Source organism: Pan troglodytes, chromosome 5 (genome assembly GCF_028858775.2).
Source record: "Pan troglodytes isolate AG18354 chromosome 5, NHGRI_mPanTro3-v2.0_pri, whole genome shotgun sequence".
Classification (NCBI taxonomy): Eukaryota; Metazoa; Chordata; class Mammalia; order Primates; family Hominidae; genus Pan; species Pan troglodytes.
The window spans coordinates 10790199-10815236 of record NC_072403.2 but is presented as its reverse complement, the minus strand read 5'-3'; the positions used below and the strand labels follow the sequence as shown (position 1 = coordinate 10815236).

The 25038-nt window shown below is 40.7% G+C and overlaps 1 protein-coding gene across 11 annotated transcripts in view; it reads right to left on the bottom strand.

Annotated features, from left to right (window-relative positions):
• The window catches only part of CDYL (chromodomain Y like), a 251059-nt gene that overhangs the window by 95973 nt on the left and 130048 nt on the right, over positions 1-25038 (bottom strand). For 3 of the 11 annotated variants that reach the window (XM_063811870.1, XM_054685438.2, XM_063811872.1), the window contains one exon: positions 21518-21635. In XM_063811870.1, coding sequence (XP_063667940.1) covers positions 21518-21635 — 118 coding nt within the window. 11 annotated transcript variants of the gene reach the window in all.

The window sequence follows — 25038 nt, the reverse complement described above, 5'->3', positions numbered from 1 at the left end:
TCAAGACAGAATTATCTCCTAAGTAAGGCAGAGTCCCTAAAACTTTAGCAAGTGTGCAGAACTAGCACTCATCAAAATAATCTAATTACCTAAGGACAGAATCCACAGTCAAAATCCCCTTTCCTGGGACAGTCAAAGGCAAGGCTGCCACCCTTAAATTGTGCTTTCCTTACAGAGGGAGTGAGTGTGGTAGCGCTCTGGAGACCACCGTTGGCTCTGCCAGGGGACCGTGGCTGGGACATAACTCCATCCACTTCGTCTGTGATGCAAGGGCAACCAACTCAGGACTGAGAAGGTTTAAGCAAGGCACCCCGGGCAGCTCACCTACCTACACAATGGCAAGTAATCCGCAGCGACCATTACTGGAAAAAAAAAAAGACTACAAGTAGAAGCACACAGCTCACAGACTTGAGCTCACACTAGAAAGAAAATGTCACTGTCTGTTGTAATCCAAGGATAGGTTTGTGCCACAGAACATGTCTCTGCTGTGTGACTCACTGAAAATATCACAAAATAGAGAGCATGAAGGAAAGCTTAGTAAAAGAACTGCCAGCCACCAAACCAACAATAAAACCTTCCCATGAAAAAGGCTTTTAAAGAAATAACAAATCAGTAAAATGTGTACAAATGATTCTAGCTCTAGGACTACTCTAAAAGCACGTATACTCTCACAAACCCATCAGTCATGAACCAGCGCAGAATGAGCAGAGACCCCTGCAGGTAGCTGACATTTAACCTGGGTAACATTGGCCCAGTGTTTATGTGGCAACCACTGTTTTAAGCTCTTTACCTCTGTTAACTCATTTAATTCCTGCAAAACCCTATGAAAGATATCATTTCTGTCTTCCCCTTTTTCCAGAGGAGGAACTGGGGCACAGAGGTTAAGTCACTCTGTCAAGGGAGCAGTAACTGGAAGAGCTGGATTCAAACTCACACAGTCTAATAGTCTAATTCAAGTCTACACTCTCCACCTTCAAGCTGACAGCCTTAAATTGCAAGTCTGTACATAAATACTGCAAGATTTGCAACATATCCTTGAATTTAAAACCAAACAAAAGGCGGGTCACAGGAAAAGATGAATAAGCATGCCAGCCAAGAGGGATTGCCCAGACAGGCTGGCCAGGGTGGCGCTCGATCCCGTGGCTGGGGCTGTGTGGCTCTGGGCAGGTTCCTTAAGCTCCGTGAGCTCTGGTTTGCTCATCCAGGTGACTGGACGGCTGGACAATAGTAGTGCTGACCCTCAGAGGGCTGCTGTGACAAGTAGTGGAAGTGTTTGGGTGTGAAACATTTTAGTGCCTGACACCTGCCAGGACTGTGTTTGTGTTCGCCATTATTACATGTCAGTAAGGTAATAACCTAGAAGAATAATCAAATCAAAAGGTGGTTTAGTACTGAGTCTTAGATTTTTCCGAGTTTCCCTTCCTCTTTACTACATGAATTTTTCTAGGAAAATATGTGGGTTTTTTAAATACAACCAAAAAAATCTCTTTAAAGCCTCACTCTGGACAAGAAGTATATTTTAAGATAAAAGGAAATGAAAGAAAGTGGATGAACAAGGCTCCTAGTTGAACTTCTTGCATTCAGAAATAAGCACAATTTTGAAGGGCAAGGAAAATAAGTGAAGGAGGCAGAGCCTTGAGCTAGTGCGATACAGAAGCTTAAGTCAGTGGGACAAGATGGGGGCGGGGGCGGGTAGAAAAACCTTTAGGCTGAAAGGATACAATCCAACTTGGCAAATCCACGTCTTTAAATCACTATTTCAGCAAAGAGGTGGTTTTTCTTCTAAACAGGCATAATGAGAAGTGAGTATGGGCAAAAGCTGACTTAATTTCTTTAGCAAGGGTTCGAGGAACACAGCAATCATCGGATAATTCCCTGTAAAGTTAAATGGAAGACCTGGGACATGTCTTAATTCAACAGAGCTTTCTGAGAAGCGCATGGCAAGAAACAATATTCTTATGTCCAATGACAGATTGTATTGAAACAGACAGAAGAGATCCATGAACAGGTGGTACTGTGAACACAGGTCATGCCCTGCAGACCTGCCTATCAGGAGACTTTTAGAAAGCATCCACACACACCAAACCGGCAACAAATAGTCCTCAACGATCTACCTGTTCTGAAGGGACTTCAAAGGCCTACAAAGCTACAAAGAAGACCTTACGTTTGCTAAAGGGTGAGTTACCAGAAAAAGGCAGAGTCTAGTAAGAGTCTCTTAGACTTATTTCTCAAGAATTTCAGCATATTTTGCCCCACGTAGGGAAGTCCTCCCCTAGAGCAACATTTGCAACTACCCTTAAATTCGATGTTTACTCTCGTGTATATAAAAACGCATTGTTATTAATGTAAAACTTTTCACCAGAAATTTGGGTAATTCTGAAATACTTTTGGGAAGGGTGTCTCAATGCAAAACTTCATTTTTTTTAAGTTCTGGCAATGTTTGGTGGTGATGGTTGATTATCAGTGTGAATGTATTTAATGCCAGTGAACTGTACACAGAAAATGGTTAAAATGGCAAACTTTGTCACGTATATTTCACCAATTAAAAAACTCAATTTTTACAATGAAAAAAGCCTGTGTTTTTCTAATTGTAAAAGGCCACAAACTATAACACTGAACCACGCATGACCACTGAAAGATGAAGGAAAGTTGCCTTTCTCTTAAGTTGGCTTCTCTCACCTCTGTGGACTTCCCCCGGCTGGCTGAGAAAGGAACTGCCAGGAATTCAGCCCCACATTAAAAATCATATGAGACAGAGATGGACAAAAATATCCAGACTATACTTACCAGGTCAGGTTAGAGTTTCTCTTTCAAATTAGTGAGGAAATGTGCAAAAATTGTTAATTAATGATTCTATTATCTTCTTGACTTTTCCAATGAGGTGTAAAAGGCTTCACAAAGTTCTACCTGCCCCAAGTTGAGATCCTGAAGTTCCCCCCAGGCCCCAAGCTACTCCATCTCAGTCTTCCCCATCAGAGTTCTGGGCTGGGGCCATCCTGGGCTCTCTTCTTTCTTTCCCACCCAGGTTCAGTCTTTCCAGAATTCATGCATTTCTCGCTCTTCCCGCTGCCATCCCTCAGGACCACACCACCATTGTTCTGGCCCCCACTGTCGCAACACAGTCCTCACAGCTGTTCCCCTGCTTCTACCCTGCCACCCTCAGGCTGCCTGGCACAACCAAAAGGTCCCATGGACATGTGTGGACTGCCCTTCTGGCCCCTTGTCCCCTTCCCTCCTCGCCAGACACGACTGGGCTCTGTCTCATTCAGGGACTGTGCACTTCCATGGCCTCTGCCTACAAAGTCCTGTCTGCAATTATCTATCCGGCCGACCTCTTCACTTCACTCAGGAAAGGTTGCTTTTTCAGTGACACTAACAACCCAGCGATCCAAGCTAAAATTTCAAACCTTATCCCAATTCTTCATACCCCACTCTCTGCTTTATTTTTTCTCCTTATGATTTATCACAGTCTGACATATTTTATGATCTCATTTGATGCCCCTCTCCTCTACTAGAAGGCTGGAACTTTTGTTTGTTTTGTTCACTGCTATACCCTGGTGTTTTTAGATACCTGTGCTGTGACCACAAAGGAGGCACATTTGCTGAGCATGTGAGATCTCTATAATCTATATGAATGTGGGCCAGATCATAACACTTTCAATGTGTCAGAAGTTGATTTGCAATTCTTCTTTTCTAACTGCCTGGGGTATGCATTTAGCCAGAATCAACCTTGGCCACAAATGGACAATGAGCATAAGAACTACATCCGAGCATGAGATGCCCAGTACTGAGCTTGGCCGTGACAAGGCAAGGGTTCTAAAGTCTACCCACTCTGCATGGTGAGAGCTACATTTTTCTAACTGCAGGTGGAGACCCCTTAGTGTGTCATAAAATCATTTCATAAAACGAGCCAGAACAGAACAGTGTGTGTTGCCCATAGTCGGGTTAGTATTCTATGAAGCTTTTCATCTTATATGCTTACATGTAGATTGTGATGTAAACTACATTTTCAACTGTGGGCTACGGTTAAGAAAACTTTTTGAGATAAAAGATCCACAAATAACTTTCAGATGAATTTGTGATTCCCCTGGTCCTTCCACCAGATGGAAAAAAACTGTGTGAAAAATCGTGGATGCATGTGTGCAACTTTCTAGGTTGAGAATCTATGCCTTCTTGGCACATTCCAGAAGAGACCCTGGGCTTAAATAGGTTAAAAACTGCTGATAAAAATTAGCTGGGTGGTGGCATGCACCTGTAATCCCGGCTACTCCAGAGGATGAGGTGGGAGGGTCCCTTGAGCCCAGGAGTTCGAGGCTGCAGTGAGCTCTGATCATGACACTCTGATCACAACACTGCACTCTAGCCTGGGTGACAGAGCAAGACCTTATCTCTAAAAAAATTAAAATTTTAAACTGTTTGATGGGAGGATATTAATAGAGAAAAGGGTCAATTATCTTTCACTTTACTTCAAAGGGTTAAATACTGGGCTTTCATTGGTTCTCTTTTTAGAATCCACTGCAGATCTATTAATTTAAATAAACCATCCTCCAATCTATCTATATAGTCAATCTAAAATCCTAAGCGTATTATCCAGGAAATAATTATTTCTCTCATTTTATCCTAAAGCAACCTTGTCTAGACATAGACTATTTCTAGAATTCCAACACTTGATAAGGAAGCTCATATTGACCATATTCATATATTTCATAATTATAACCGGATCGGGTTGAACTCCGACCTTAGCCCTGACTCTCAACATGAGTCTTGACTGACAATTATCAGGGGCCTCCGTAGACTTCTTCCTTTAATCTTACCTAACTCTTTACACTTCTAAGGCAAGTGGCCAAAAGAGGACAGGCCAAACCTAAATCGGTGTGTGGTGCTTCATGGACACCCCTGAGGTGGCTGGTTTTTGTTTCGACGTCACCCTGGGGGCTGACTCCTGGAACCCAGCACTCCTTGTGCTGCCACTGATGTGTGACAACTTACCTGCTAGGTGTGTGTGCCCTCAACGGCACATGCTTCCCCCAAGCCTTGGAACCTTGTTTCTCTTCTTGTAGTGTCATGAGGTTATTTTATTCCAGGTGGCGTAGCATTTTGCCATTTGAAAACACCTGCCGTAGTAGAAGACTTGGCGTCTTTATCCTCTCTCTAGACACCACTAAAAGGAACACACACAGAGCTCCCAGGTGACCAAGCGCCTCCACCACTTCACCAACCAAAATGACTCACTGGGAGCCTGTGGGGTGTACACAGTCCTTTGTGCTGGGGAGAAACCTCAAGTGCAAACTTGGTGATCTGATGGGGTAAATACATGACTAGTATGAAACTGCGTAACATAAACAGGGTGATGTGAACTGCGGATGCTGAGTTTTGAGGAAACATCTTAAAGAGGATCTGAGCCATGCCTGCAAGACGGCATCACTCAGATTACGTAAGAATCTAAGCGACAATTCCAGTGAGGAGAGCCAGACACGGTGTGCTCGCACAGGTCTCGAGGGTTAACAATACCTTATCTGCTGACTGAAAGAACTAGCCTACGAAGATGAGTCAGGCCCAGCTTTGTCACTGCCCTGCTGGAGGAGGCCGCGTGTGCACAGTGAACTACACCCCCAGGGACACGTGTGCAAAGTACACACACTTCAAGGGGACTCACCACGAGCAGGAGCTCACCTCTGCACAGAGAATCAGGACAACACCTTCACAGAAGTCCATCTGTGCTGAATTTCGGGAAAACAAAATTTTACAAAGTGGGAGGAGGATCCCAAGAAGAAGAAACAAGGTGTGCGAAGGCACGGGAGCACACGAGGCCAGCTAAGAGGTGCCTGCCATGCTGTTCTGCACATGCAGGTGTGCTGTGGCATGGCAGGAGAAGCTGGGGCAGGTGTGGGGACAGGTGTGAGGAGCCAGTGTGCCACACAAACGGTGACGGGCTCTATCCTGTACGCAAAGGTGACAGCTGCCTGGTGTTTTGTTTTGTTTTCCTTTTTAAAAGATATTCCTGACAGGAATGTGGATATTGGGAGAAGAAAGGCAGGAGACAGGGACTCGATGCAGTAATCTAAAAGAAAAACCAGCACCTGAAGCAAGACAGCAGTGAAGCTGAGAAGAGACTCAAGAGATGCTTTAAGAGCTATCCGTGGTACTAAAAACGGGAGAGGAAGGGAGGAGGAGGGGAGTGAGAAGGAGAAGGAGGAAGAGAAGGAAGAGGTCTGCCAAAACTGGCCGTGATTAGGAACAACGGTTTGGAGCTTCCGCAGTTGGAAGTCCTGGATTCAGATGCAGGCTCTGCCATCTGGCAGCTTAGCTTTGGATAAGTTATGTTACCTTCTTCAGCTCTCTGAACTTTGATGTCCTCTATTTTACCGGGAAAAATAAAAATATCTACCCTCGCGGTTGTTATGAGAACTGAATGTGGTAATTCTTTTAAAGTACAAACCAGTACCTGACAAATGTACATGCTCAGTAATGGCTACGGAATTACTGTCATCAACTGCACGGGGAAGTATAAGGTGAGCCTTGGCCACCTTACTGTGTCAAAAAGCAGGAAAAGACTAATGAGGGAGTATGGGCAGATGTCAAAAGAACAAAGGAGCCAGGCACCGTGACTCATGCCTATAATCCCAGCACTTTGGGAGGCCCAAGAGGAGGACCACTTGAGGCCAGGAGTTCAAGACCAGCCTGGGCAACAAAGCAAGACTTCTTCTCTACAAAGAATTAAAATATTAGCTGGGCATGGTAGCTGGTCCCAGCTACTCAAATGACGGAGGCAGGAGGATTACCTGTACCCAGGAGCTCGAGGCTGCAGTGAGCTGTGATTAAGCCACTGCACTCCAGCCTGGGTGACAGAGACAGACCCTGTCTCAAAAAAAAAAAAAAAAAAAAAAAAGAACAAAGAAACCCATGAGAAAGGGTTCCCACTGGCTAAAAATTGTACAACTCAAACAAAAATAATGTATTTGAATCATCAAATAAAAATCACAAACCCACAATGATACACACACAAAAATGTTAAATCTTTGCTTATAATCAATGATTTTACACCAAATGTAAACTTGGTTTAAATCTAAACAGGAAGGAAGGAAGGAAGATTGGAAGGAAGGAAGGAAGGAGGAAGGAGGAAGGAAGGAAGGAGGAAGGAAGGAAGGAGGAAGGAAGGAAGGAGGAAGGAAGACTGGAAGGAAGGAAGGAAGGAGGAAGGAGGGAAGGAAGATTGGAAGGAAGGAAGGAAGATAGGAAGGAAGGAAGGAGGAAGGAGGGAAGGAAGATTGGAAGGAAGGAAGGAGGAAGGAAGATTGGAAGGAAGGAGGAAGGAAGATTGGAAGGAAGGAGGAAGGAAGGAAGGAGGGAAGGAAGATTGGAAGGAAGGAAGGAGGAAGGAAGATTGGAAGGAAGGAAGGAGGAAGGAAGGAAGGAGGAAGGAAGACTGGAAGGAAGGAAGGAAGGAGGAAGGAAGGAAGGAGGAAGGAAGGAAGGAGGAAGGAAGGAGGAAGGAAGATTGGAAGGAAGGAAGAAAGGAGGAAGGAAGGAAGATTGGAAGGAAGGAAGGAGGAAGGAAGGAAGATTGGAAGGAAGGAGGGAAGGAAGGAGGGAAGGAAGGAAGGAGGAAGGAAGGAAAATTGGAAGGAAGGAGGGAAGGAAGGAGGGAAGGAAGGAAGGAGGAAGGAAGGAAGGAGGAAGGAAGGAAGGAGGAAGGAAGGAGGAAGGAAGGAAGGAGGAAGGAAGGAAGGAGGAAGGAAGGAAGGAGGAAGGAAGGAAGGAGGAAGGAAGGAAGGAGGAAGGAAGGAAGGAGGAAGGAAGGAAGGAGGAAGGAAGGAAGGAGGAAGGAAGGAGGAAGGAAGGAAGGAGGGAAGGAAGGAGGGAAGGAAGGAGGGAAGGAAGGAGGAAGGAGGGAAGGAAGGAGGGAAGGAAGGAGGGAAGGAAGGAGGGAAGGAAGGAGGGAAGGAAGGAGGGAAGGAAGGAAGGAGGAAGGAAGGAAGATTGGAAGGAAGATTGGAAGGAAGGAGGGAAGGAAGGAAGGAAGGAAGGAGGAAGGAAGGAAGGAAGACTGGCCCTGCCTTTTTAGGAGGAATCATCGTTTGCCCCAGTTGGTGACAGCTCTTCCTTGCAAAACAGTTCCACCTGGTAACCACAGAAGGAACGACAGGACTAGAAAATCTTCCAATTGGAACACCCACTGATGATTCAGCAAGGATCATCAGTAGATGCTAAATCCACATGTTGAAACATTAACGGGAAATGGGATTTCTGCCTGGTGCCTAGATGTCACCCAACAGGTTATCTGCTAAGAGCAAAGGGGAAGCCATCGCTTTACAGAAGAGCAAGGGAAAGAGAAATAAATTACACACACCACCAAGAAGCAACTGGCCTGGTTACTTCAAAAAGTCACTATAGAAATAAATAAAAGTAGGGGACTGACATAGAAAAGGGTGTAAAATGCCACACTGTTTTTGGTTAGTATCGTTATCACCCCCACTTATTTGAGCCTCAACTGGGGGCTGGTAGATTCAGCACTCCTCAGTCCTGGACCATTCCCCAAATTTGACTGTTCAGTTTCTCAGGTTTAAACATGAAGAATGACAGCCATGTGCATCTTCTAACAGGAGGCTGACAAAGCCTGAATGACTACGTGCACAGCCACGATCAGGGATTGTTGCGTTAAGACTTTTTACCAAGGTGCTGGTGGATGCAATGCGTCTGCGAATGCAGTGAAGAATTAAACGGTGGTTCCTTTCCAGCCAGGTCCTCGTGCCCACCTGAAAATCCCCTCACAAACGGCCGAGCAAATCGTCTGTTTCTACTCATGAAAGATCTTTAAACAGAGAGAGCCCCCAGACTCCAGCTTCCTACACCAAGAAAGGAGCTGTCCCAGATGTCGCCTGCCACAATGACGACCTCAAAAGCTCACCCCTAACCACCTATAGGGAAAGTTAAACATTTGCCAGCCCAGAAGCTCTCCAACATGGTGAAGCACTCATGATTCTTTTCTGACAATCCTTCAGCTTTGTATGATAGATAATAATAATCAAGTACCTAGTATATCTACATGCCAGGCACTAGGTTAAGTCTTTACTATCAATTAACTCATTTGATTCTCACCACCCTGCTGTTATGTCCACTTTACAGATGGGAAAACCAAAGGTAACTTTGGCCCAGGTTACAGAACTAGCACAGAGCTCAAAGTTGGAAGACCCAGATTACTACTTTCTACTAAATAAGACGTCCATGTCCTCTGGCTCTGAAAGGGAACGTGTAGGCCAATCTGTAATAACTATGCCCACCCAAGTAAGCGCCCAAATCTTTAGGGCAGTATGATTAAATCACAAATACTAGTCAGTCGAGAGCCACAGACCCTAGTGCTCAGTTTTAATTAGTCATTGCCATGTGCCTCGGTGCCATTATATTTCCCCTGGTAATCAAAAACTTTTAAAAAATGAGCAGTACTCCTGGATTTTCTGCTTGTTAGTTAAGAACTCTGTACTGGCTAATGCAAATTATACATTTTTTCAAATAATTTTTTAACACTTGAAAATTTTTGTTAAGTATCCAAATTATATGGATCTCTCCATTCTACTGGCCCAAATGAAGAAAGATTCACCTTATTCACCAGTCAGCATTTCATCAACTTAGACAAATTCTAGCGTGTGGCTTTCACGATCTAACTATATGCTTTCAATTATCAAATGGCATATTTCATTTCTACTTCTTGATCCACACTGTTATCACAAAATGTATTACATCCAAAGTTCTCCTGAACCATTATAAATTTTAGGGCTATACAGTAGCATTCTTACAAGGAAAAGAACTCTATGAATACTTTTAAAATTAAGAAACTTATAGAATAAACAAAATTACTAATTTAAATAGTCCCAAGAGTAAGTAATAGGAAAATAAAACCACTGTGAGTTCCCTACCACAAGGTCTATTAAAATTATAAACTTTTTCGCTAAAACATCGACTTTTCTAGTTAATTGACAAAAGTCACCAAACTGAGCATTTAAAGATAAAATACACAGCAGTGGTGAAAGGTATAAGACACTACATCTCTTCAGTCATAGCTCAACCAGAATGAGAACAGAGTTTTGTGTATCTAAAATCTAGCTATATCCCTCGCGCCTAGCAGACACTCAACAAGTATTTGCTGAATTAATCAGAGAATGAATTGTGATACTGGCAATTAGTGTGAAGCATTACTATGAAGATTCAGTAAGCAAATACAGTTATCCTATGTGCAGTTATAAGGCCCTTGTTACTACTAATAATATTCCTCTTACCCACAAAACTCTATGAAGTAGGTTGAACATGTATTATTTTTGCCAATCCAGTCATGAGAAAACAGGTTCCAGAGTTAAATGAAGTCACCCAGCTAATCCATTCTAGTTAGTGGTAGGGCTGGAACTGCCCCCCTCCCTCCCCACCCTTTCCCCCTAATTCTAGCCCCTTCCCTGCCTCCTGTTTTCTCCAGAGCACGTCACACCATCTCACCATCAAACACACTGCGTTTTATTTCTGTGTTTGTGGTCTACATGTGAGCTTCATGAAGGCAGTTCATTAGTACTGTTTCCTGCTATGTCCCTTGAACTTTTAAGTGCCTGGCACTTAACAGGTGCAAAAGAAGTAAGAATTTTCTGACATGTTTAAATTTGGAAGGAAGAGACTTTTTTTTTTCCTGGCATGACCAGTTTGGGGGACACTTCATCTTAAAAATAAAAAGTAAACTGAATGGACAATATTCTTTGAACGGTAAAGTTTTTGTGCAAAAGCAGTGGAGAAAGAAAGTAAGAGCACTTATTTTAACACTTTCCCCCAAATAACTTAGCAACATAACATACAAAAGACTTAAGATTGTTAATCTTTAAAAAGAACACACCACACGAATTATCGTGCTGCTCAGTACTGACCTTAGTGTCTGCAGTCTCCTGTTTATAATTCTGTTAACCTCAAAAAGCACTTGCACTTGTCAGATAATCATTAAGGTATGTTTTCATAAAGACTCATTTTGCCAAAAGTCAGTACAATCTGTTTTCATGATCGGCTTTTCATTCCACATTTTTAACAGGCTCCAACACCATTATGAAGCCCCCTTCAAGTTGTTTTTCCTCATCCCAGTTTGCCTAAAATATTGCTTTATACATGTTGGTTTTAAGAAACACTCATTCCTGCCTTTAGGAATTCAAAGGAGAAACGATGGAGTAAAGCAAAGAAGTTTCATCTAGATGTTCCTAAATAATCAGAATACTCTTAAGACAGACCACTCTTCTAAGCTAAATATGATTAAACCTAAAATTTGATCAAGAAAAAAGTATTGGCTCTACAAGAACAGGTGAATGACAACTAGGGCCTAATATATTACATTACTTATCTTTTTAATCTTTGCTGTTATGCAAAGAAGAATGTTTAGAAAAATGACTCAAGTATTATTAACAAAGTAAACAAGATAAGCTTCAAACATCCTATAAATACAATGACCTTCTGCCCTTGTCTCTATCACCTTCACTAAGAAGGGCCAAACTGGCCAGCAGGTGTCCCACCAGGCTTCACAGAGAAGCCTCCAGGCAACCAAATGCAACTGCATCTTCTATACAATTAAGGCCCACGACCCTCAATCCTTAGCATGTCCTAAAAACCAAATAAAGACTCAGACGCAAGCCATCGGGCAGCTATAAATAGCCACACAACTAGAAATACACTGTGCTAATACTCCCTAGGAAGAATTCCTCTTCTGACCAAAATATTTGCCTTTTCATTGAATTTAACTTTCGGATCAGCTGTGATGCAGTGCAGACTCTCTCCTGTGTGGAAGACCTTCATTGTTGTTTTTCTACAGCTGTGCACTGTTCTCACGTGCCTGGTCATTGATGCATTTGTCAAAAGAACATTTTCAACACTATAATAGGAGGCATACATCGGGGTTAAGGTACCAGCAATTATTTCCAAATTGATTATCTAGGAAAGGACATCATAGGTAATTCTGACAACTTTTTAAAAGTCTTTACGAAACTCTCCAATTTCTATAAAAGTTTGCCACTGGAAAAAAAGCACCAAGAATCAATCTGCCATACTGGAGTTATGTTACCATGAGTTCACTCATTCAGCAAATATTGTCAGACACTACTATTTATCAGACACTGTTCGAGAGCTTGCCTATACAATAAAGCACCCCCCTCCCAAAAATACCCTGCCTTACATTGCTCACATTTTTCTTGAAGAGCCTACCTAATTTCATAGAATCATATGTAACTATGGTTAAATTTTATTAAATTTCAATATCTATAAGCAAAAGCATAAGCCAGTAATATTTTCCCATTTCAACACTGGTCACTAACCAGTTGCCAGCAGTTCTTAATTTCAATGATGGGACATGTGAAAGCAAGGGCAAAAACCCTCAGGAAAGCTTTCGCACATCTTTTTTCTAACCAACCTTATGGCAATCCTAACCTACAGAATCAACTACAGAACTCCTGACAATTGTTCCTGACTGTATATTCCCAAAGTGCAGGAGGCTTCCAGCACCTTTCAGCTTTCGTTTGTTGAGCCCTACCTTGGCTGTAGGGAGACACAGTTTTTATTTTAATTCAAAAGACAGCAGAAGTTGTAAATGTTTAGGAGGCATTTTTGCCCGTTCTAAAGCTCAATTTTTAAAGTATGAAATTTAAAATTACCACACTGACTGATCCTGGAGAAAATGGAAGTTTTAAAGGCAGAACTTGATACATACAATGAAGTGACTATACAAATCCTACTTTAATTCACTGAACTTTCAGTTCATGACAAGAGAAACAATGGAAAGACTGTTAACTTGAATCTTATACCATCACTCCACAGTAACTACAAGTTTCAGGCATCAGGTTAAGAATACAGATGATCTGAGACCTAGACCCTGCTATCACACAAGATGCTCAGCTAGAGAAAAATGGAATCAAAGAGCAATAAATTTAATTTCGACAGAAAGATGTACAACAGCAGCTTCTTAGCTGCTGAAAGAATGTGGGGAAAAAGACAGACAGGTCCACTAAACAGGACATTGGGGACCTACAACAGCTGGGTGGACCATGAGACAGGGATGGATAGGGACGGCAAGTGACAAAGTAATGAGATGGACAGAGACTCAACTTTGATGCACCAGGGCTTTCCCAAGACTTACTGAATACCAATCTCTAGGAGGGAACCAGAAATTTGCAACTACCCTCACACACTGATGATTTTGGTGCACGCAATAGTTAGAGGGCCATTGGTGGCATTCCTGGGTGGTCCATGCTGGGTTTTAAGCAGCAGATAGACATGACTGTAACTGGGTCTCATTAGTTCACACAGCAGGGCTGTGTAAACGTAGTGTGCAGAATAAGAATGGCGGGATCACAGATCTAAGTGGATCTGAGACTACTGCAGAAACCTAATAGGGGGCAACTTTGCTGACCAAAATGGGAAAAGGAAAGAGTAGAACTACCCAAATTACAGAAAAGTTTAATTTTATGGATTTAAATAGGACAACCATATGTCTTGGTTTGCCTAAAACAGTCTTGGCTTACAACTGCTGTCTCAATGTCCAATCTGGTTTTGTCTTTGTATTTTTCATTTTTAATTAAATATTATGATTCACTATTGCATTAAAATAAGCCAGTTTGAGTTTAATAAATAACCTCTTTTTTGTATGTCTTGCTTCTGTCACCATCTCATCTAGTAGCATGCAAGACACACATACAGCGAATAGAGTTCACACTTCAGTGTGTTGTTAACTCTGAAAGTCAACCAGGAATAAATCACCTATTTTCTGGGCCCTTTCCAGGTCCAAGGTAACTAACAGCTCCCTCTCCGGCACTCTGACGGAAGAAAGCATGCTGGCATCACATGGGAAGCAATTACATAGAATATTAGTCTGACAGCTTGTATTATAATGATTTTGTCATGTATAGTGTAAATCCACAACTATTTTATTGTTTTGTTTGTAATTTACAAGCCATTCTAGGAGCAATGAACTAAAAAATAAAAATGCAGATTTAATAAGTACTACATTTCCATTTCTCAAGAAAGTTAATAGTAAATAGTAATTTGCACATGTCTCCACATTTGCCATGCACCCTGTGGGGTTGGGGTGCTATCAGTGGGCACATGAAAACCAGACAATATCTGAAAAAATAGCCACATCCACCTTTTTTTTTTTTTTTTAAGAAGGCAGTACCCAAAGACAACTAATTCTTAGGTGCAATCACAGAATTTGCATTTATAAAATTGTAGTATTCACATTTCTTTCTAAAGCATGACTGTTCATTTAGATCAAATGACTGTTCTAACATAATTAAGCCAATTTTTCCCCTAAATGTTCTCCTGAACATTAAACAGATACATAATAGCAGTTAAATATTGGCTCCTTTAGCTTGGAAGAACTTTACAGGCAATTAGATTGTGCCAGTTTTCAAATAGGAGATCAGTTCCGTTAGTAGTTCTATTTTTTTCATCCAACTCGTGGAACAAGGATCAACAAACTGGTCTGCGGGCCAAATCCACCCTGCCACCTGTTTCGGCATGGCCTGCAAAGTAAGAATGGTTTTTACGTTTTCAGTGGTTGGAAAAAGATCAAAAGTTGATGCTTTGTGATATATGAAAAGTATACAAAACTCATATTTCAGTCTCCATAAATAAAGTTGTGTTGGTATATAGCCACACTCATTTGTTTGCATACTGTCTATAGCTACTTTAAGGCTACCAAGGCAGAAGTGAGTTGCAATAGATAGCTGTGGCCAAGAAAGCATAAAATATTTATTGTCTGACCCCTTACAGAAAAGGTTTGCTGAATCCTGCCTTAAAAGGTTAAACACTACTGTTAATAATATCGTAAAAGCTCAATGAGGAACACTATTTGTTATTCTGATTTTAATACAAATACAGGTTTTCATATACACAATAACGAAGAACAAATTAAACTAAAGTTAAGAATACTTCATCATGGCAGTACCCATTCTCTTTGGCACTCAACTCATTTAGCCTTCAAAAAACTACTTTGAAAACCAATCTAGGCATCGCAAAATGACTTGGAACCTTTTGTTTTGTTTTGTTTTGGTGAGACCTCTAAGATTGGGTTACCTTTTGTTCAAAATCAGCTGGAAATTTTGATCAAAACTTTCAACAAACAGAACTGTCTTTTGAAAAGTCAGCTTTTGAATCTTTTGGCAAACTGCAGTTGTTGAAATCAAACTTTGCAAGTAAGCATACAGTGAAATTAACCTCTAAAAAAATCAAGTGACAGACAAAAATGGAATATATAGAGCAATGTACAATAATTTTGAAATTCAGTAAGTGCACTTTGGAGTATCTCAAATTGTAGAAAGAATAATTTCATGGCGCTTCTATTTTTAATTGGATAAAAACAACATTTTACAGCATCTAAATTTAGCAAAAGATTCAAAAGAATGAAAAAGGCAATTTATTTGACAACTTTTTTGTCTTGCAAAATTATTTGTTGAATATAGGTATTCTAAATAGAGGTTTAGACAGTTCTTATGAAAATATTTGAGCTATAATACTTCACATCTCATTAAAAAAACAACAAAATATCCTTCCTTTAGCACTAGTTGCTCTGAACTCATAAGCTACCTTACCTCAGCACAAATAAACTTTTTCAATAATAAAATGATGGCTTACAGAAGAATAAAATCCAAATGTCAACAATCTCAAATATACTAACTGAAAATGCAACTTTTAAGAAGTATGTACTTTTATGAGAATCTCAGAAACAAACCCATGTTGGGGGAAAAATATTCTTCAGAGTCACAAGGAAAATGGCAGACAGGAAGACAGGACTAACTTGCAGCTCCCACTCGGACGGACAGAGCAGCGTGTGGGGACTCACCTCCTGAACTTTTGCTCCAAGAACTACTGCAGGAACGTACCAGGAAAGCCAAGAGAATCCACAAACCCTCTGAAGGAAGCGGATTGCTGCTGCAGGCCCCAGGGGACAGCCAAAAAACTCCAAAGACAAAGGACATAATCTCCTGGGAGCTCTTGGGCCCCCACACCACCTGATCCTCCCTATACTACCACAGTTGATGCTCTCTTGACAGCGCCACCTACTGGCTGGAGACCAACCAACACAAAACTAGTAACAATGAACAAAACCACAATTAAGCACGCTCAGGTGCTGGTATCTACAGTTGAGAGACCTGAAGATGGTTCACATCGCAGGACTCTGTGCAGATACTCCCCAGTACCAGCCCAGAGCCCGGTATCTCTGCAGGGTGACTAGATCCGGAAGAGAAAAAACAATCACCATGGTTTGGCTCTCAGAAAGCCACATCCCCAGGGGAAGGGAGAGAGTATCACATCAAGGGAGCACCCCATGGGACAAAAGAATCTGAATAGCAGCCTTTGGGCCCCAGATCTTTCCTCTGACATAGTATACCCAAATGAGAAAGAACCAGAAAAACAATTCTGGGTCATACGACAAAACAAGGTTCTTTAACAACACCAAAAGATCACATTACCTCAACAGCAATGGATTCAAAACAAGAAGAAATCTCTGAATTGCCACAAAAAGAATTCAGCAGGTCGATTATTAAGCTAATCAAGGAGGTACCAGAGAATGGTAAAGTCCAACTTAATAAAACCATAAAAATGATATAAGATAGGAAGGAGAAAATCTTCAGTGAAATAAATAGCATAAATAAAAAATAATCATGACTTATGGAAATGAAAAACACACTTAGAGAAATGCAAAATACTCTCAAAAGTCTAAGCAACAGAATCAAACAAGTAGAATAAAGAACTTCAGAGCTTAAAGACAAGGCTTTCTAATTAACCCAATCCAACAAAGACAAAAAAACAATTAAAAAAAAAAAAAAAGAAAGAAAGAAAAAGAAAAAGCCTCTGAGAAGTTGGGGATTATGTTAAATGGCCAATCCTAAGAATAATTGGTGTTACTGAGGAAGAAGAGAAATCTAAAAGTTTGAAAAACATATTGAGGGAATAATTGAGGAAAACTTCCCCGGCCTTGCTAGACAGAGATCTAGACATCCAAATACAAGAAGCTCAAAGAACACCTGGGAAATTTATTGCAAAAAGATCATCACTTAGGCACGCTGTCATCAGGTTATCTAAAGTTAAGATGAAGGAAAAGAATCTTAAGAGCTGTGAGGCAAAAGCACCAGGTAACCTATAAAGGAAAACCTAACAGATTAACAGCAGATTTCTCAGCAGAAACCCTACAAGCTAGAAGGGACTCGGGGTTGGGGTGGGGAGGGCTATCCTTAGCCTCCTTAAACAAAACAATTATAAGCCAAGAAGTTTATATCCAGCAAAACTAAACTTCATAAATGATGAAAAGATACCGTCTTTTTAAGACAAATACTGAGAGAATCTGCCAATACCAAGCCAGCGCTACAATAACTGCTAAAAGGAGATATAAATCTTGAAACAAAAACTGCTAAAAGGAGATATAAATCTTGAAACAAATCCTTGACATACACCAAAATAGAACCTCCTTAAAGCATAAATCTCACAGGAACTATATAGCAATAACATAATGGAAAAAAAAACCCACAAGGGTTTTCATATTCGTTCCCATGTTGTGTATTCATAGCACAATGAATAGAATAATACCTAGCATCTCAATACTAACTGAAATACCTCCACTGGAAAGAGAACAGAATGGCAGAATGGATAAGAATTCACCTAGTATCTGTTGTGAAGAGGCTCACCTAACACGTAAGTACTCACATAAACTTAAGGTAAACGAGTGAAACAGATATTCCCTGCAAGAGGACACAAAAAGCAAGCAGGAGTAGCTATTCTTATATCAGAAAAAACAAATGTTAAAGCAACAGTAGATAAAGAAGACAAAGAGGGGCATTATATAATGATAAAAGGACTAGTCCAACAGAAAAATATCACAATCCTAAATATATACGCACCTAACACCACAGCTCCTAAACATATAAAACAATTACTACTAGACCTAAGAAATGAGATAGCAACACAATAATAATATATAGTGGGGGACTTTAATACTCTGCTGACAGCACTAGACAGGTCATCAAGACAGAAAGTCAACAAAGAAACAATGGACTTTAACTTATAACAAAAAGACTTAACAGATATTTATATTTATTTTTATTTATATGAATATTAGTATTATTTATATATAATTACATATAATTATATTATTTATCTTAATGATTTATTATATAATATATAATATATATTTATAATATATAAGTAATATAATTGTATATTAATAAGTTTATATATAAATAATATAAATGATATAAATCATATATAATTATATATAAATAAATATGAATATTAATATAAAATACATTATATATTACAAATAATACAAATATAATTTATATTAATAATTTATTATTAATATTAATATAATATTAATATAAAGTCAACAAAGAAACAATGGACTTAAACTATAACTTATAACAAAAGGATTTAACAGATATTTATAGAACATTCTATCCAACAACTGCAGAATATACATTCTATTAATCAGCACATGGAACATTCTCCAAGACAGCCCATATGATAGGCCACAAAACAAGGTTCAGTAAATTTAAGAAAATCTAAACTATGTCAGGTACTCTTTCAGACCACAGTGGAATAAAATTGGAAATCAACTCCAAAAAGGAAGCCTCAAAACCAGGCAAAAACATAAAAATTAAATAACCTGCTCCTGAATGATCACTCAGGCAACAATGAAATCAAGATGGAAATTTTAAAATTCTTTGAACTGAACGATAATAGTGACACAACCTAGCAAAACTTCTGGGATACAGCAAAGGCAGTGCTAAGTGGAAAGTTCACATGCTTAAATGCCTAACACTGAAAAGTCTGAAAGAGAACAAACAGACAATCTAAGGTCACATCTCAAGGAATTATAAAAACAAGAACAAACCAAACCCAAACCCAGCAGAAGAAATAACGAAGATCAAAACAGAACTAAATGAAATTCCAACAAAAAATAAATACAAAAGGTAAATGAAACAAAAAGCTGGTTCTTTGAAAAGATAAATAAAATTAGTGAAATTAACCAAGACAAGAAGATCCAAAACGCTCAACTAGAATTCACACAGGAGATACCACAACTGATACCACAGAAATACAAAAGTTTATTCAAGCCAACTATGAACACCGTTATGCACATAAACTAAAAAACCTAGAGGAAATGGACACATTCCTGGAAATATACAACCCGCCTAGACTAAACCAGGAAGAAACAGAAACTCTGAACAGACCAATAACAAACAGTGACACTGAAATGGTAATTTAAAAGTTGCCAACAAAAAAAAAGTCCAGGACCTGATGGATTCACAGCTGAATTTTATCAGACATTTAAGGAAAAATTGGTACCAATCCTATTGACACTATTCCACAAGATAGAGAAAGAGGGAATCCTTCCTAAATCATTCTATGAAGCCAGTGTCACTCTAATACCAAAACCAGGAAAGGATGTAACAAAAAAAACAAAACAAAAAACAAAAACATAACAAAACAAAAAAATCGCTGATGAATATAGATGCAAAAATCCTTAACAAAATACTAGCAAACTGAATCCAACAACACATCAAAAAGATAACCCATCATGATCAAGTGGGTTTCATACCAGGATGCAGGGATGGTTTAAAATACGCAAGTCAATGTTGTCATCACATAAACACAATTAAAAATATAAAAATCACATGATCATCTCAATAGAGCAGAAAAAGCATTTGACAAAATCCAGCACCCCTTTATGATTAAAACCCTCAGCAAAATCAGCATAGAAGGGACATAACTTAAGATAATAAAAGCCATCTATGATATACCCAAAGCCAACATAACACTGAATGGGGAAAAGTTGAAAGCATTCCCCTGAGAACTGGAATAAGACGAGGATGCCCACTCTCACTATTTCTATTCAACATACTGCAAGTCATAGCCAGAGCAATCAAACAAAAGAAAGAAATAAAGGCCATCCAAATCAGTAAAGAGGAAGTCAAACCGTCACCGTTTGCTGATGACATGATCATATACCAAGAAATCCCTAAAGATTCTTCCAAAAAGCTCCTAGAACTGATAAATTCAGCAAAGTTCCAGGATACAAAGCTAATGTACACAAATCAGTAGCTCTGCTATACACCAACAACAACCAAGCTGAGAATCAAATCAAGAACTCAACCCCTTTAAAAAGAGTTGCAAAAAAAAAAAAAATGCTTAGGAATGGATCTAAGGAGGTGAAAGACCTCTACAAGAAAAACTACAAAACACTGCTGAAAGGAATCATAGATGACACAATCAAATGGAAACACATCCCATGCCCATGGAGAGGTAGAATCAATATTGTGAAAATGGCCATACTGTCGAAAACAATCTACAAATTCAATGCAATTCCCATCAAAACACCACCATCATTCTTCACAGAACTAGAAAAAAAATCCTAAAATTCATATGGAACCAAAAAACTGCCCACATAACCAAAGCAAGACTAAGCAAAAAGAACAAATCTGGAGGCATCACATTACCCTACTTCAAACTATACTATCAGGCCATAGTCACCAAAACAGCATGGTACTGGTATAAAAATAAGCACATAGACCAATGGAACAGAATAAAGAACCCAAAAATGAAGTCAAATACTTACAGCCAACTGATCTTCAACAAAGCAAACAAAAAGATAAAGTGGGGAAAGGACACCTTATTTAACAAATGGTGCTGGGTTAATTGGCAAGCCACATGTAGGAGAATGAAACTGGATCCTCATCTCTCATCTTAAACAAAAATCAACTCAAGATGGATCAAACACTTAAATCTAAGACTGAAACCATAAAAATTCTAGAAGATAACATCAGAAAAACCCTTTGAGACAATGGCTTACACAAAGACTTCATGACCAAGAACCCAAAAGCAAATGCAACAAAAACAAAGATAAATAGATGGGACTTAATTCAACTAAAAAGCTTCTGTAAAGCAAAATAAACAATCAGCAGAGTAAACAGACAACCCACAGAGTGGGAGAAAATCTTCGCAATCTATACATCTGACAAATAACTAATATCCAGAATCTACAAATGACTCAGACAAATCAGCAAGAAAAAAACAATCACATCAAAAAGTGGGACTAAGGACATGAACAGACAATTCTCAAAAGAAGATATACAAATGGCCAACAAACATGAAAAAATGCTCAACATCACTAATGATCAGGGAAATACAAATCAAAACCACAATGCGATACCACCTCACTCCTGCAAGATGGTCATAATCGAAAAATCAAAAAATAATAGATGTTGGTGTGGATGTGGTAAAAAAAGGAAACACACTGCTGGCAGGAATGTGAACTAGTACAGCTGCTATGGAAAATAGTGTGAGGATTCCTTAAAGAACTAAAAGTAAGGCCGGGAGTGGTGGCTCACGCCTGTAATCCCAAGGCCGAGGCGGGTGGATCATGAGGTCAGGAGTTCAAGACCAGCCTGGCCAACATGGTGAAACCCCGTCTCTACTAAAAATACAAAAATTAGCCAGGTGTGGTAACACTCACCTGTAATCCCAGAAACTCACGAGGCTGAGGCAGGAGAATCGCTTGAACCCGGGAGGTGGAGGCTGCATTGAGCTGAGATGGCACCACTGCACCCCAGCCTGGGTGACAGAGGGAGACTCTGTCTCAAAAAAAAAAAAGAACTAAAACTACCATCTGATCCAGCAATCCCACTACTGGGTATCTTCCCAGAGGAAAAGAAGTCATTATATGAAAAAGACACTTGCACACACGTTTATATTTGCAATTGCAAAAACATGGAACCAGCCAAATACTTATCAGTCAACAAGTATATAAAGAAACTGTGGTGTATATATACCATAGAATACTCTCAACCATAAAAAGAAATGAAATAATGACATTTGCAGCAACCTGGATGGAACTGGAGATCATTATTCTAAATGAAGTAACTCAGGAATGGAAAACCAAACATCCTAAGTTCTCACTTATAACTAGGAGCTAAGCTATGAAGATGCAAAGGCATAATGATACAATGGACTTTGAGGCTTGGGGGAAAGGGTGGGAGGGGGGTGAGGGATAAAAGACTACACATTGAGTACAGTGTACACTGCTCGGGTGATGGGTGCACCAAAATCTCAGAAATCACCACTAAGGAACTTATTCATGTAACCAAACACCACCTGTTCCCAAAAAACCTATTAAAATAAAAAAATAAAAAGACATACCGAAAAATTTTTAAAGAGTCACAAGGCATTACAATAGATACATGATAAAAATGTATCAAGAATATTTACAGCCTGGTGTGATAGCTCACAAGTGTAATCTCAGCACTTTTGAAGGATGAGGAAAGCGGATTGCTTGAGCCCAGGAGTTCGAGATGAGCCTGGGTAACATGGCAAAACCCCATCTCTATTTAAAAAAAAAAAAAAAATTAGCTGGGTTTGTTGGTGCACGCCTGTAGTCCTAGATACTGGAGAGGATGAGGTATTGGGATCACTTGAGCCTGGGAGGCAGAGGCTGCAGTGAGCCATGTGCATGCCACTGCACTCCAGCCTGGGCGACAGAGCAAGACTCTGTCTTAAACCAACGGGAAAAGAAAAAATAAGAGGCCGGGCACGGTGGCTCATGTGCCTGTAAGCCCAGCACTTTGGGAGGCTGAGGTGGGTGGATCATGAGGTCAGGAGTTCGAGAGCAGCCTGACCAACATGATGAAACCTCGTCTCTACTAAAAATACAAAAATTAGCCAGGCATGGTAACACTCGCCTGTAATCCCAGAAACTCATGAGGCTGAGGCAGGAGAATCGCTTGAACCCGGGAGGTGGAGGTTGTACTGAGCCAAGATCGTGCCACTGCACTCCAGCCTGGGCAACAGAGCAAGACTCTGTCTCCAAAAAAACAACAACAACAACAACAAAAAAAAGAGTATTTACTAATTTTTGTAATGTACTGGTGATCCCTTTATTGTAACGCACTGACGTTTACTTCATAATTTTTTGAAAATTTTTTTGAATAAAACTACTTTATGTCTATCACTACAACAAATGTATTGGTCAAAAAAAATTCCAAAAGATTGTATAACAATTTTCAGTCCTCCTTTTGCTTCCATGTGCCTCCATTTGAATGATAAATTATATTGTCACTCAAGTTGTAACACTGTGAGGAATGTACACAGAAGCAAATTAGTAAAATAAAACAAATTGCCAATTCATATCCCTGAACATGTAACACCCACTGACTCAGGTCTATGCCTTTAACAATGATTGATCTATCTTATCTGGATCCTCATTTATTCAGCAAGAGAGTGTCTGCTATGTATAAGGCACTGTACGAGGTACTGGGGATATACAGGTGAACACCACTGCTGCCCTCACTCTCATGAGAGAGACTTCCACCCAGCAGAGGTGGGAGCAGACACACATACCCGCACCCACACACATCACTCCATTCCAGGGCACTCACATAATTCCATTTTGTTCCATCAAACTTCTGTATCCCCAATTCTGTATCCAGGGGCAAGGTCTACAAGTGACAGGACCATCTCCATCAAGGTGCCAGAATCAGAAATGTACTTACTCCCCTTCCTCGCACTCAGTCCCAGCATTTTTTCCTTCAGCCACACTAGAGACCAGCATACCAAGGCCTGAAACAGCCCCTAAATTCAATATAAACAGTTCTTTTCTGCCTCTTTTCCTTTGCACATTTTTCCTTGCTGCATGGTGGTCAGCATAGAAATAAGGCTGTAATTATCTATTGCTAACAGATTTTAAAAATATTCTAATGAGCAATCTTTTAAAGGACTTTAGAAGGACAAAGTACTTACTGCAAAAACAGGAGAGGGGAGAGGCTGGTGAGAGCCATGCTCTCGAATGGACACACAATGGCAAGTGGTATCACAGGAAGGAAAGCCGAAGTCTCAATTCCCAGAACCCATAAGGGAAAGGAAAAAAATAAAAAGTAAACTGAAGCAAACAGAAAATGTATCACACTGGTTTAAAATCCCAACTCCTCTAGGGGGTTGGAATTCTGAAAGCACACATAAATAATTAAAACTCACTTTTTGGTTCTATGCAACTTTTTTCTTCTTTATGTAGTTTTGGGTAGCATTTGTGGCTGACTTAGAAACCTAAGCCTTGGGGAGAAGCCAAGATGGCCGAATAGGAACAGCTCCGGTCTACAGCTCCCAGCGTGAGCGACGCAGAAGACAGGTGATTTCTGCATTTCCATCTGAGGTACCAGGTTCATCTCACTAGGGAGTGCCAGACAGTGGGCACAGGTCAGTGGGTGCAGCGCACCGTGCGCAAGCCGAAGCAGGGTGAGGCATTGCCTCACTCAGGAAGCGCAAGGGGTCAGGGAGTTCCCTTTCCTAGTCAAAGAAAGGGGTGACAGATGGCACCTGGAAAATTGGGTCACTCCCACCCAAATACTGCGCTTTTCCGACGGGCTTAAAAAACGGCACACCAGGAGATTATATCCCGCACCTGGCTCGGAGGGTCCTACGCCCACGGAGTCTCGCTGATCGCTAGCACAGCAGTCTGAGATCAAACTGCAAGGCGGCAACGAGGCTGGGAGAGGGGCGCCGGCCAGTGCCCAGGCTTGCTTAGGTAAACAAAGCAGCCGGGAAGCTCCAACTGGGTGGAGCCCACCACAGCTCAAGAGGCCTGCCTGCCTGCCTCTGTAGGCTCCACCTCTGGGGGCAGGGCACAGACAAACAAAGACAGCAGTAAGCTCTGCAGACTTAAATGTCCCTGTCTGACAGCTTTGAAGAGAGCAGTGGTTCTCCCAGCACGCAGCTGGAGATCTGAGAACTGGCAGACTGCCTCCTCAAGTGGGTCCCTGACCCCTGACCCCTGAGCAGCCTAACTGGGAGGCACTCCCCAGTAGGGGCGGACTGACACCTCACATGGCCGGGTACTCCTCTGAGACAAAACTTCCAGGGGAACGATCAGACAGCAGCATTCGTGGTTCACGATAAACCACTGTTCTGCAGACACCACTGCTGATACCCAGGCAAACAGGGTCTGGAGTGGACCTCTAGCAAACTCCAACAGACCTGCAGCTGAGG